Raw genomic sequence first — 14,118 nt, forward strand, 5'->3', positions numbered from 1 at the left:
CATAGAAGATTCACTGCCAACCTGGGCCAAGTGTAACTCTATGTCAAAATAATTTTTCAATATACATAATTAGACTGATTTTTTTCCTACTGTCTCTTAATTTTTTTTTCTGTTCCTTCTGTCTCCATGCCCTAAGGGCCAGGATTGTAGGTGTGCACCACCATGCTCCTTTTTGATTTTAGAGTCATGTCCCCTGAGGTTCCTGACTCAGTTGTATTTTCTTTTTTTTTTTTTTTTTGCCTCTGGTTTCTCCTTGACCAGAGCTCATAGAGAGGGATCCAGGATCCCATACCCGACACTGGATTTTCATTCAGTAGCCCATGGCTTCTGGGATGCAAAGCATAAGCAAAGTGCCTTCATTCAGACTCCTTTATACACATACACACACACTCACACACACATACACACACACACACTCACACACACTCACACACACACACACTCACACACACACATACACACACTCACACACACACACACATACACAATTCATTTAACATATCAAAAAGATGATTCACCCTGATATTTATTTACTATACCTACTTCAACTCTTCATCCCAATATTTCCCACCTCTACTTTCGTATGGCATAGGTCCCACTCTCCCCACATCCTCTCATGGGCCCTTTCTGAAGTCTAGCTGCTACAGACACTCCAAATTAAACTTACAGATCTAGAAATTTGTCTCTCCTATGAGAGAGACAGAATGAGCTATTTGTCTTTCTGAGCCTCTCAACTCCTCAGTACCTTTGCAGTTCCGTCTGTCATGCTGCCGACTATGTCGGGCTGTTTTCTCTCCAGCAAAGTAGAACCCCATTGTGTGGATGTGCCACATTTTCTCCCACTCATTCACCAGCTAATGAGCAGCCGGGCTGACAGAGCAGCAGTGAACTCGATGAGCAGGGTCGCCTGTGGCAGGGCACAGAGTTCTTGGGGTGTCTGTGCCTAGGAGTGGCCCAGTGGATAGCTGGGCCATCAGCGGTTTGTCGTCTAGCCTCCTAAGAAACCTACATGCTAATGTCCATGGCGTCTATACCAGTTTGCACTTTCGCTAACAGTGGACAAGGTTCCTCTTTCCCCCATATACATGTAATAGTGGAGGTTAAACAATGGGAATCACGGGGGCAAATAATAGTTAGGGAGCAAATTGCTCGCACAGTGGGACTGAAGGCCAGCTTCTAGGTCTACGGCTGGGTTCGCCCATGTTCACTGCGGTATCCTTTTCCTTCCTGTGGTCCTGACACATGCCACAGAGGAGACTGGGAGTCCTTTCCTCGTAGTTGCTATAGACCCTGCCTTCTGCTTTAACCTCTGATCCTGCAGTTCAGATTTATTCTGCCAGTGTTTGTTTTTTTTCCATTAATACTCTGTAGTTTGATTCCATCCTTTCTTATTGGGAAAATGTCTTTCTGTAGACTATTAAAAGAGAGCGGGAGAGGGAGAGAGGCAGTGTCATACTCTAGGCATAGTTTTGCACACCTTTGATCCCAGCACTAGGGAAGTGGAGGCAGGCAGATCTCTGAGCTTGAGGCCAGCCTGGTCTACAGAGCAAGTTCCAGGAAAGCCAGGGATACACAAAGAAACCCTGTCTTTAAAAAAAAAAAAAAAAAAAAAAGGTTGGTTTTGCAGCATTAGTTCCATTTAGTTTGTAAGGTTCGCAGCTAACAAGTTAACAGATTTTAGGCGTGATTTATGTCTTTAATCCCTATAGACAGGCAGAGGCTGTAGATCTCTAGGAGTTCAGACTGATCCTGTCTCAAAAACTTAATAATGAGTCAGTTCCTTAATTGGTGGCTAGAAATAGTAACTTTGACACTATAATAATAGCAGCGAATGCCCTAACAAAAATATTTTTTAAAAGTGTGTGTGTGTGTGTGTGTGTGTGTGCGCGTGTGTGTACACGGGTATATGTTCTGAATATTTCAATAGGTTTGACACAGAACCTTCTTAAATCCATTCATAGCCTCATTGTTGTGATTGTGAATTTCATTAAGTGCAGCCATTTTCATGCAAGGGATTGACAATTATCACAGTATGTGGTAATTTTATCATCATTTTACTGTTGTGTGTATATGCATGATGATGAGGGTACACGTGTGGAAATCAGCGTGACAGCTGATATTGTTACCAGTGCTTATGAGACCTAATTATTTTAGGTCGTCATAAAGGTGTATGGTTGATTAATAGTAATTCTAGTCTGCATTTGGATTTGTGTTTTGTATTCTTTAATAGTGGTGTCTTCCTGCTAATTATAATTTCACATGTTTTCCCTTGATAAAGATTTTACAGCTGTAACATGCGTGGATACAATGCAGGAGGAAGAAGGCGATAGAGGTGACGATGCCTCGGTTTTGACCAGAGGTGATGACAAGCCACACCCTTTCAGTAATCCTCGGTGGGCCACCAGAGTCTTTGCTGCTGACTGTGTCTGCAGAATAATCAACCAGTGTGAAGATGCAAACAGCGCTCATTTTGACATTGCTTTAGCCCAAGAAATGAAAAAACGTGACTCAAGAAGTAAGTGGCGGGACCGGGTGATAAAAGTAGAGCGCCGTCCCCCGGTCTCCAGTGCAGAATGAAGCACAGCAGTGGCAGGCCTCATTCTAAACGGACAGGCTCCCACACTGCACTCAGGACGCCGTTGTTTGTGTTATGTTAGCATCAATAAAAAATATGACCCTAATCCCTGGAACCTATGGGAGAAGGGGACTTGCGTGCACTGTGGTGCACACATACATTAGAAAACATAATTTTTTAGCCAGGCGGTGGTGGCACACGCCTGTAATCCCAGCACTCTGGGAGGCAGAGGCAGGTGGATTTCTGAGTTCGAGGCCAGCCTGGTCTATAGAGTGAGTTCCAGGACAGCCAGGGCTACACAGAGAAACCCTGTCTCGAAAAAAAAACAAATCCAAAAAAAAAAAAAAGAAAGAAAAATTTTAAAATCAAAACATTGGTATTGCCAGTCTGAATGCATATTGTGTTTAATAGTTTTCAAGCAAGCATTTTCTTTTGAAGTGTGTTTGGGATGAGTATAGTTTTAGATGCTAACAACACAAAATCAGTGCGCCATTCACTAGTGCTCCCTGACTCCCATATGTGCCATTCACTAGTGCTCCCTGACTCCCATATGTGCCATTCACTAGTGCTCCCTGACTCCCATATGTGCCATTCACTAGTGCTCCCTGACTCCCATATGTGCCATTCACTAGTGCTCCCTGGCTCCCATATGTGCCATTCACTAGTGCTCCCTGGCTCCCATATGTCCCATTCACTAGTGCTCCCTGACTCCCATATGTCCCATTCACTAGTGCTCCCTGGCTCCCATATGTGCCATTCACTAGTGCTCCCTGGCTCCCATATGTCCCATTCACTAGTGCTCCCTGGCTCCCATATGTCCCATTCACTAGTGCTCCCTGGCTCCCATGCTCCCTGGCTCCCATACTCGAAACCAAGACCGGAGCTGGCTTTTACTAAGATGTGGTAGTTTTTATTGTGGACTCCAACTCTGAGTTTGTCTCTTATTTTCTAGGTAAATGCTGATGTCTGGAAACACTACTGGGCCAATTTTAAATGATTTTTTCTGTTTGTTTCTTTTCAGAATTTTTATAGCAAAAGTATATTTCAGGAATGAAAAGAATTACCTTTTTTTTATTTCTGTAGCTAGAGGGTATATATATATATATATATATATATATTTCTATGTTTGGCATTAACTTGACATAAAGAGAATAAATTCCTGCCAAGTTCATCACCTTCCAAGCTCTGCTAGGTACAATTAATGTGCTCTTCTGAGACAGGCTGGACGAAGTGTTTACTGAGGAAGCTGCTGCCACTCTTTCTGAAAGAATGTTAATTCTGCTTTGGGCTTTTGAATAGCTTTATATAATTTTTTAGTTTTGGATGGTTTTGTGTATATTTGAGTGTACATTAAATTTAGCCTGCAAGTCTTAAAACAGCATGAAACTGGACAGTCAGTCTAGAGAATCTAAGCTATAAAATAGAGAACATTATCACATAATATAAATTTTAGTTCGGCCTGTTCTTTTTCATGATAACACATCTTTTTCATCTTCTAGATGACTTTTTGGTGCTCCATCTTGCTGACTTAATCCGCATGGCTTTCATGGCTGCCACGGACCATAGTGACCAGCTCCGTCTCTCTGGCCTTGACACACTCTTAGTTGTTATTCGACGATTTGCAGATATTGCAGAGCCAGAGTTTCCAGGTCATGTGATTCTGGAACAGTATCAAGCCAATGTAAGCATTTTCTGTTAGAACTTTTCTGGTGTTAATAAACAATACTGATAGAATCTATGAAGCTAGGCTGGAGAGATGGCTTGGTGGGTAAGAGCACCAACTGCTCTTCCAAAGGTCATGAGTTCAAATCCCAGCACCCACATGGTGGCTCACAACCATCTGTAAAGAGATCTGAAACCCTTTCTGGTGTCTGAAGACAACTACAATGTACTTACATATAATTAATTAATTGATTAATTAATTAATTAAATCTATGAAGCTGTGTCATGTCACATTTTAGTGCATAAAGACTCTCCATCAGTGCACAGAAAATACATGGAGAACAGATCTAAGGGTTGATTTTTATATTTAGAGCCTTTTTAACTTACAGAAAGTCTTTAGGAGGAAAATCTTTTACAAAGTGTCTGAGTAAGCTACTCAGTAAATAAGTAATTAAGTAATCAGACTACATATATGTTGTATCTCTGTTACTTCTAGTTAGAGTGCTCCATGAAACCTCCTTCAGTGTTTTGTCTAGATTTAGGAAAGGGCCGGGTTTTGTCCTGGTTTTATGATCGTTGTAACTGTTTGAGTCCAAGGATGAAAGTGGAACCATGCCTGTCTTGTAATCTGTCGAGTGGCTAGAAACAAGGACACCCTCTACAACAGTTCTTTAGTTGGTTGGCCAGCTCCGTCACTTCTTCCCAGCAAACAAAGCCAGAATATGCATGAAACATAGCCTCAGGAAAGGGCTGATGTATTGGAACAGACACTGTCACTGAACCCAGCAGGGCCAAGCTCTTAAGTTTCTGCCTTTTTAGAACTGCGGGTGCAAGAAACAGTTCAGGCAGGAAAATTGGGGATTCACTGTCTCCCACCCTGGCTCTACTCTGAGCAGCCATCTCTCTAAGTAGTGACAAGATGATTCTTCCCACTCATGTCCTTGCAAAGAAGCAGCCCCTCTGCAGCAAAAACCTTGAGAGATTTTGGTGTGCCGGTGTGGTTCTGCAGCAAGTGCAGACTGAGAGTTTAGGAGAGATGCTTCCCCCAAGGTACAGTGTGACGCCATTACCTTTAAAAGGTATAGAACATAACAGGACCCATGAAACCCATTCTTAATGAATGATTGATTTCCAAGTAACCAAGTGATGCTCCCTTGCCGATGGTCAATGTATTGTGTACTTCCTTGACAGGTTGGAGCCGCTCTTAGACCAGCCTTCACTTCAGAGACACCACCTGACATCACTGCCAAAGCATGTCAGGTACGTGGGTACAGAGCTGAACACTTGACTTTAGAAGCCAAGCACTTGGGAGACTGAGCCTTGAAGCTTGCTGTGAGTCCAAAGCCAGCCTGGGCTACATGCTAAGCTCCAGTCTCGAGGGTCTTCCTTGTAGTCTGAGTCATCTCAACCTCTTTTCCGTTCCTTTTGACATTTGGGAAACTGCCCTGCTTCTTACTTGGATTCTGTTTACTAGAACAGTTTCGTATTGATGCACTTGTCAGGGTTCAGTTGTTCCTATTTCAGATGCTGCCACAGTTGAGTGTGGTGGCACAGGCCTTTGATCCCAGCATTCAGAAGGCAGAGGCAGGTGGGTCTCTGTGAGTTAGAGGCTAGTCTGGCCTGCAGATTTAATTCTAAGACAGCCAAGGATAAAACCCTGAACTGAAAACCAAAAAATAAAATACCGAATACAAGCCGGTCTGTGGGATAAAGTCCTCTCAGTTGGTAGGTAAAGGGTCTATTAGAGGAATTTGACCAATAACCTCACACTGATAATGTATGCACATACCTGTTTTCCCACATCCGAAGCATTGAGTTACCGAACTCATAACTAAAACTGTGTCCAGAGAGCACAGGCCGAAATTTCAAGCAAAGTTAAGTTTATTTTACATGTCTCTAAGAGTATATACTGCCACATCCGCTTCCCTTTTGATTTTTAGGGACAGGGCCTGTTGTAGCCCTGGCTGGCCTTAAACTAGCCTAATCTGTCCTGAAACTCCTGCTTCTGCCTCTCTGCTGTTGGGATATAGACATAACCACTGTAGTTGGCTCTGCGTTGCAAAATATTACTGCTGTTTTATTTTTCTTGCTTTGCTTTGTGGTTTGTTTTTGTTTTTATTATGTTTTATTTTCTCAAGACAGGTTTTCTCTGTGTACCCTTGGCTGCCCTGGAACTCGGCTCTGTAGACCAGGCTGGCTTTGAACTCACAGAGATGTGCCTAATTTCTGCCTCCCCCATGAGCCATCACTGCCTGGCTTGCTTTGTTTTTTAAATAGAATTAAAGCTGTTATTTAGAAGGATCATAATCTTCTTTAGAATTTGGGAATGTAACTCAGTAGAAGAACATTTGCCTGGCATATGTGAGATTCTGAGGTCAGTCCAAAGAACTGCAAAAAAATAAAAATAAAATCTTCCTTGTACCTTGGAGTGTTTTCTTCTGAAATAGGGTCTCACTGTGTAGCTGTGTCTGACCTGGAACTCTTTGTAGACAAGGGTGGCATCATAAAAACCCACCTGCCTCTGCCTTCTGAGTGCTGGGACTCATGAGTGTGCCAGCACGCCCAGCCTCATTGGAATTCAAATATTAAGTCTTTTAACTAAGTCACATTGGTTACCACCCACTCTCTTAATTTTAAATAATGAGATATTCAAGATTAAAATGTAACTTTATGATTACTGACGCATAGTCTTAACTTACGCGTGTTTCCGCCTCACACTCTTCATCTAACTCCCTAGAGAGCAGTGTGTAACCTTCTTCAGCCTTGTTCATTTATGAAGCCCTGTTCATTTATGAAGCCCTGGCTTCTGATTCTTCTCCTGCTACATTTTATTAGTTTTCTTGGTTTAAAAAAAAGGGGAGGGGGCTGGAGAGATGACTCGGCACTTAAAAGCACTGACTGCTCTTCCAGAGGTCCTGAGTTCAAATCCCAGCAACCACATGGTGGCTCACAGCCATCTGTAATGGAATCAGATGCTCTCTCCTGGTGTGTCTGAAGACAGCAACAGTGTACTAACAATAAATAAATAAATAAATAAATAAACAATCCAGGACTGGAGAGCTCTTAAGAGTATTGGCTGCTCTTCTCGAAGACATGGGTTCAATTCCCAGCACTGAGATGGCAGCTCAAAATTGCCTATAACTCCAGTTCCAGGGGATCCAAAACCATCATACAGATATATATGTAGGCAAAACACCAGTGCCATTAAGGTAAAAATAAATAAATCTTGTTTAAGAAATTATTTCTGTGACTAGATTCCTAAGACGTGAGTGGGCTCTGCTAAGCTCAAAACAAGAAATGCAGAATTTTTAAGTCTAACCTTTGGTCTTCTCAAAACCAGGTTTGCAGTGCTTGGATAGCAAGTGGAGTTGTTAGTGACCTCAGTGATCTCCGCAGAGTTCATCAGCTACTTGTCTCATCACTAACAAAGATACAGGCTGGAAAAGAAGCGCTTAGCCAGCTGTACAGTGAAAGTGCGTCCACCATGGAGATCTTAGCTGTGCTGAGAGCCTGGGCAGAGGTTAGTGCTCCTTCATTGACCGTGGAAACTACAGAAGCTAGTACACACCATGAACACTGCAGGGTGTACAGTAGAATTATACAGTAAGCCCTGTTGGTGGGGGAGGGGATTTTGTAAGTCTGTATGTGTTTGCCTGGGTTTGAACCCAAATCTTTGGCGTGTTGGGTAAGACCTGTATCACTGGGGCACACTAGCCTACATTTCTTTTTTGAGATAAGGTCCTCCCATGTAGCTGAGGGTGTCAGAGAAATTGTGATTCTCCTCCTCCACCTCTCAAATACTGACACCACCAGCTCTGTCACCGTACTACCACCATAGTAGGACATTTTCAAGGTAAACTATAGAGTTTAAAATGAGATTTATTTAAATAGTAGTTATTGTTGGCCAAATAGTCTAAAGAGCCAAGCAGGAGCAGTTATGAATTAAAGAAATTGTATAATAGCCAATGAAAATGAACTCCTGCTGATTGAAGATGGATGCATTTGCTTGTATGTACCCTGATATTTTTTTCTTACTTTTTAAAGTTAAATTTATTTACTGTGCCTGTGTTTGAGGGTGTGTGCTTGTACACACACTTGCATACCATTGCGTGCATGTGGAGTTTAACATTCTTTCATAGAAAGAATGAAGAGAAGGAAGGAAGAAAAGGAAGAATCACAGATGGGTCAGTGGGTAAAGGTGCTTGTTATACAAGCTTGGAAAAGGTGGAAAGAGAGACTCGGCCTGACAGGATCGTCCACTGACCTTGAGAGCGAGCACGCGTGCACAGACATCACGCGCATGCGCGCGCTCCCACACATACAATGCATGCACACATGATAACAATAAATAGTATCTTTATTGTTTTTCTTTATGAGATTGTAATTACAACTTTTCTCCATTCCCTTTCCTTCAAATCTTCCTTGCTATCCCTTTGCACTCTGGTTCAGATTCATAGCCTCGCTATTCATTAACTGTTATTGAGTACATACATATTTGCATATTCATATATGTTCCCAAAATATAACCTACTGGGCCGACCCTTTTTCGCTGGACGACCAACTGATGCGCTCTGTCCAGCTCCCAGCCTTTCCCAGTCCCCTAAAGAATTTTAAATTGTAAAATAGACATTTTCCTATAAAAGTTTCTAGTCACAGTGTTATTTGTGATTTAAATCTTCTTGTTTCTCATTAAACTCATTATCTTCCCTTAGTTTTTCCTCAAATCAAACTGATCAACATATCCTGTATAATAGAAGCCCATAGTCCCTGTATAAAAACCCTGGAGCCAAATGCATGTGGAATTCAGAATTAGGAGTGGGAGTAACACAGAGAACGTTCTGTCATCTGTCCAGAAGCCAGGGGCAACAACAGGGAAGCTGTAGTCGAGCATATTAGCATATCTGTAGTAATGGATCTGAGTATCCATACTGTGCTATGTGGAGACAGTGAGTTAACTTCATCTAGTTTTGCTATTGTTTTGACTTTACACATGTATATTTCATAGGTTATTCATTTGTTCTGTTTCAAGGTCAGGTTTTTAGATTTCAGACTTACAGGTAAATGATAAGACATGCCATGTTCTGTGGTAACTGCTTTGAGGTGCTTTAGTCTATGAATCTATTTCAGTAAACATTTTTATTGGGGCTTAATGATAATTTCAATAAGCCTATTTTCAGTCCACTTGAGCCCAATGGTGAGATGAATTGCTAGGTTGCTCGAGTGCTGCCATTCGTGATGGTTAACGTGCACAGAGGCAGGGTGTGGCCACTCTTATCTCTGAGACATCTCTAGGGAGATTATTTTTATCTCTTAAATTTTTTTATTAAATTGTTTTATGTGTGTGAATGTTTTGTCAGCATATATGCGTATATATTACATGTGTACCTGGTACCTATCGAAGTCAGAATCTCCTGGAACTGGAGTTAGGATGGTTGCAAGATGGTGTTCTGAGACTTGAGCCCAGGTCCTCTGTCCTGCCACGTGTGTGTGTGTGTGTGTGTGTGTGTGTGTGTGTGTGTGTGTGTGTGTGTTGAATGTATGCTGCCAACGCATGTGTAGGTGATGATAGATGTCAGAAGAGGGAGTGAGATCACTACTCACTTGCCCATGCCCTCTCGAGTAGTAGAGTGTTGAACAACCTAATGTGAGTACTGGGAACTGAGCTCAGATCCCCTGGTAGTGAGCCGCATGGACTCTTAGCTGCTGAGCCATCTCTCCAGCCCCACGTGCCTTCTGGATACCACAGTGCATTTCAAGTTGGATGTTCTCACAGACAAGCCTGTATCTTCAGGAAAGCATAAAACATTGTATCGTTACATCAGACACAAGATTTTTCTTCCACTTGCAAACTTTTAACAGGTCTACATAATTGCTGTACAAAGACATAAAAATCCCAAGCAAACCTTGAGGACTACTATTAATTCTGAAGACAGTGTGAAAAGCGGGTCCCCTTCGGCTGCTAGTCTTCTTGACTTAGTCTGCACAGACCTGGCCACACTAAGCCGACTCTGGCTTGCTGCGCTTCAGGATTTTGCTCTCTTAACTCTGCCTGCAGAATTTGCTTCCCAGCTTCCCGTTGAAGGTAAGGAGGAAAAGTAAGTTAATTCCTTATTAAGAGTGACAGTAACTTCTGTTCCAAGATTTCTCCTGTAGTACATGATGTTTGGCTGAAACATATTACCCCCAAAACAACTTTTATTCCTGGGATAAGCAGCTAAGACTTGCATTATTGTAGACAACCAGAATTTCTTAATTCCTTAGGTCATAGTCATCTATCCTCACAGATAGGATATTACCAAATACCTCTCCAGGTATCTTCAATAGCCTAAGTACCTACCAACATTCCTGTTTCTTCTCACCTTTCTAACTTAATTTATTCTTTAATTTTTACCAATCTAGAAGATAGAAAATAGTATTTTTAATTTTTTATTTAAGAGACTCTGCTTCGGGGCTGGAGAGATGGCTCAGTGGTTAAGAGCACCTACTGCTCTTCCAAACGTCCTGAGTTCAAATCCCAGCAACCACATGGTGGCTCATAACCATCCGTAATGAGATCTGATGCCCTCTTCTGGTGTGTCTGAAGACAGCTACGGTGTACTTACATATAATAATAAATAAATCTTTAAAAAAAAAAGAGAGAGAGAGAGAGAGACTCTGCTTCTATCTATAGCCATTTAAATTGCTTTTTCTATAAATACCCTGACCTTTCTGGGATTTCTAATTTATGTTTGTCCTTTTCCTACTATTCATTAATTGCCCTTCCTTTCTTTTTTTTTTCCGTTGTTCGGTTTTGGATTTGCTCTTTTTCTACATGTGTGTGGTGTACATACGTATCTGTGTACATGTTTGCATGTAAGTATGTACGGATTTGTGTGCAGAGGCCAGGCCAGAAGTTGATAGCAAATGTCTGTCTTCCTTGATCACAGCTGGGAGTAAGAGCTCCCTCACTGAACCTAGCACTCACCATTTCAGCTAGAAATCCCACCTCTCCCTCCTGAGTGCTGGGATCACAGGCTAGGATCATGGCTGCCAAGCCACTGATCCCTTTTGTTTTGAGTCTGCAGATCTAGAACTGCAGCCTTAGACTAGCCCAGCGTGGGCTCCTCTGAGCTGTCCCCAGCTGCTTCTCAATTCTTTATGTATAGGTTTCAATACAGTTCCTTTTGGTGTGTGTCATATACATTCATTTTCAAGACTATAACATATGTATTTAATTAAGACAGTCAGTCTCTTGTATTTTGTATATTGTCTGACATTGTTTTTTACTTAAGATCATAAATACCTATAAGCTTTGTAGTTTTATCTGTTAATATGAACAATAGAATTTCTTTTGTAAGTAGTAGAGGTAGGGATATAACTTTCTACTATAATTAATAGTGTACTTTTGTATCAGATAGTGGGTAGCTGCTCTTCATCTTCGTGTCATTTCAAAATGTCTTGGCTAGTACCGACTGACTCTTTGTTCTCTGATATGCTTAGGTAAGATATTGAAAAAAAGATTAGGCAAAATATTAATGTCAGCCTTGGAATTGGGTAAATGTGTGTTGGTACTTCTTTTAAACACATGCACACAGTTTGTTTTGAAACATTTCCTGACTAACTTACTAACTGGGCTTAGTTAGCTGTGTTTGCCTTGTATGCATAGGAACCTGAGCTTAATTTTAAGAACCCACATGAAAAGGCCAGACATAACAGTGAGCACTTACACCAGCACTGGGGAGGTGGATTCTCTGACGCTCACGAGCTGGCTAACCTGTCTGGAAAGAATGAAATAGATAGTACCTAAGGAATCACACACACACACAAACATCAGGACCTGCAAGATGCAAGTGCCAAGCTTCATTACCTGAGTTTAGTCCCTGAGACTCACAGAAAAGGAGAGAATTGATCCCTGAAAATGCTCTGACCTCTGCATGCAGCCCCCAACATGTACAAATAATAAATAAGCAGATAAGACTTAAGAGAAAAGGGATTAGCCTTTCAAGTCACTTTTTCCTGGTTATTTTTTTTTTAACTCTTGTGAGCGTGCCTGTCTGAGTTTGTGCGAGGTAGAGTACAACCTCAGGCAGAATGGGTATGTTCCCTACCTTCCACCTTATTCCAGCCAGGGTCCTCCAGCAGGCTGACCTACAAGTTATGGGAATTCTGTCTTCCTGCCTCCTCATAGGGGTCTGAGTACTCACGGAGAAGTTCTAAGAGACCCAGGCTATTAGACACACAGGGGCCTCTTTCAGTGGCAGACATAAAATGCCTGTCATGTCATCGTTGTCGTCCTGTCCTATGTCCTGTTTGTGGGTGCGTGCGTGCGTGTGTGTCTGTCTGTCTGTCTCCCACAGAAGGCTGAGAGTGGATTTCGTTAAAATATGATGACCTCTTTAGTATCTCTGGGGGCAGGCCTCACCCAGTTTCCCCTGAATGACTATCCCAGACTCTTCCAACCTTAAAGGAGATGTCACATGCACTTTTTGACCTGCTGACCTCTATGCTATGGTTCAGAGGCTACACTAGACTCTAGGCCTTTCAGCTGTAGAGCCTACGCTCAGTAGCTTACCGAACATGTACTTTGTAAAGGAGTTTCTATGTAGTCACCCTTTAAGCTTTATTTGTTGTGCACGTGGAATTGGACTTACTGATTGGATTCTCTGTTGCCTGGAAACCTTTTCCCACGTTGCACCGAGTTTTAAATATGCTGACCCTGCACCCCTGGCATCAGATCCCGCAGAGTCTGACCCAGGTTAATGAGGTCAGTCTGCACTGGGTTTTCATGCTTGTCTCCTCATGTAGTTTGCTGCCCTGTCTACATATCTATCTGTAGGGACCTCTTCAGGATCACAGATGCGAGTGCTACCACAGCCAGCCTTACCTGGGTCTGGGGACAAGTGCTTTTTAGTCGTTGAGTCTTCTCAACAATTCTTTCTCTAACTTTTTGAGTTGTGCTTTTTTTTTCTTTCTTGGGTGTGTGTGTGTGTGTGTGTGTGTGTGTGTGTGTGTGTGTGAGAGGGGGGAAGGGGGGGAATGTGTGTATGGTACTGAGAATTGACCTTAAGACTCATGAGCACTGGATGAGCACTCTACCACTCTTGTTTCTGTGACACGATATCCTGTGATCTCCCCCCTCCACAGTGCAGAGCATAGATACCACCACACCTAACTCAGCCTTCAAAATCTTATAAAGTCATGTATAAATTAACCCTGTGGCATGGCAGCTGTACGCCCAGGAGAATTCAGATATTAGTAACAGAATATTGACAGCACAGCATGAACAAATGCCCAGAAACGTGGGGCAAAGTAAGATGAGTTACAGAAAAGCAGATGAGGCGTCAAACCCAAGACGGCAGAGCTCATCCGCTCATCCGTGCTGATGACATGCAGGCAGCATCTGCCTTGGGGCCCGGGGACAGATGCTGAGCGCTTGCCCTGGAAGGGGCATCTGCAGTTGCTGTGGCTGTTTCCTCCCTTGTAGGCGGTGCTTTCTACACAGCGGAGACGAGCAGGAATGCTAAGCCACACTACCACAGCTCCTGGGCCCTCATCCTCCACGCCGCCGCGCTGTGGCTCACCAGCACGGGCTTCGCGGACCCAGACGAAGGAGGTGCCAATCTCTCAAGGCCTGTAACTCCCACTTCCATGTGCCAGGGCTCATCGTCATCTGGAGCTGCCGTAAAGTCGCCCGAGGATGTCTACACTGACAGGTTCCATCTGATTCTAGGTCAGCAAAACACCTACAGTGCTGGGGGTTTCCTGCCTTTGCCTCACTGTCCTCCTCCTGGTGACTGTCACCTCATTGTTTGCTGGCTGTTAGTGACATCATTTATAAAACTGGGCATTGTGTATATTTCTTTTAAATTACAAATTTTAAGTCTAGAATCCTTTTACAAGCT

General features: G+C 42.8%; 1 protein-coding gene across 4 annotated transcripts in view; it reads left to right on the forward strand.

Annotated features, from left to right (window-relative positions):
• Positions 1-14,118, forward strand: part of Heatr5a (HEAT repeat containing 5A) — a 101,798-nt gene that overhangs the window by 72,215 nt on the left and 15,465 nt on the right. For all 4 annotated transcript variants that reach the window (XM_052185872.1, XM_052185874.1, XM_052185873.1 and 1 more), the window contains 6 exons: positions 2,279-2,515; positions 4,075-4,256; positions 5,429-5,497; positions 7,578-7,757; positions 10,097-10,319; positions 13,701-13,946. In XM_052185872.1, the coding sequence (XP_052041832.1) occupies positions 2,279-2,515; positions 4,075-4,256; positions 5,429-5,497; positions 7,578-7,757; positions 10,097-10,319; positions 13,701-13,946 (1,137 nt within the window). The remainder of the gene's footprint in view (positions 1-2,278; positions 2,516-4,074; positions 4,257-5,428; positions 5,498-7,577; positions 7,758-10,096; positions 10,320-13,700; positions 13,947-14,118) is intronic.

The sequence above is a fragment of the Apodemus sylvaticus genome, chromosome 6 (assembly GCF_947179515.1).
Source record: "Apodemus sylvaticus chromosome 6, mApoSyl1.1, whole genome shotgun sequence".
In the NCBI taxonomy this organism is placed as follows: Eukaryota; Metazoa; Chordata; class Mammalia; order Rodentia; family Muridae; genus Apodemus; species Apodemus sylvaticus.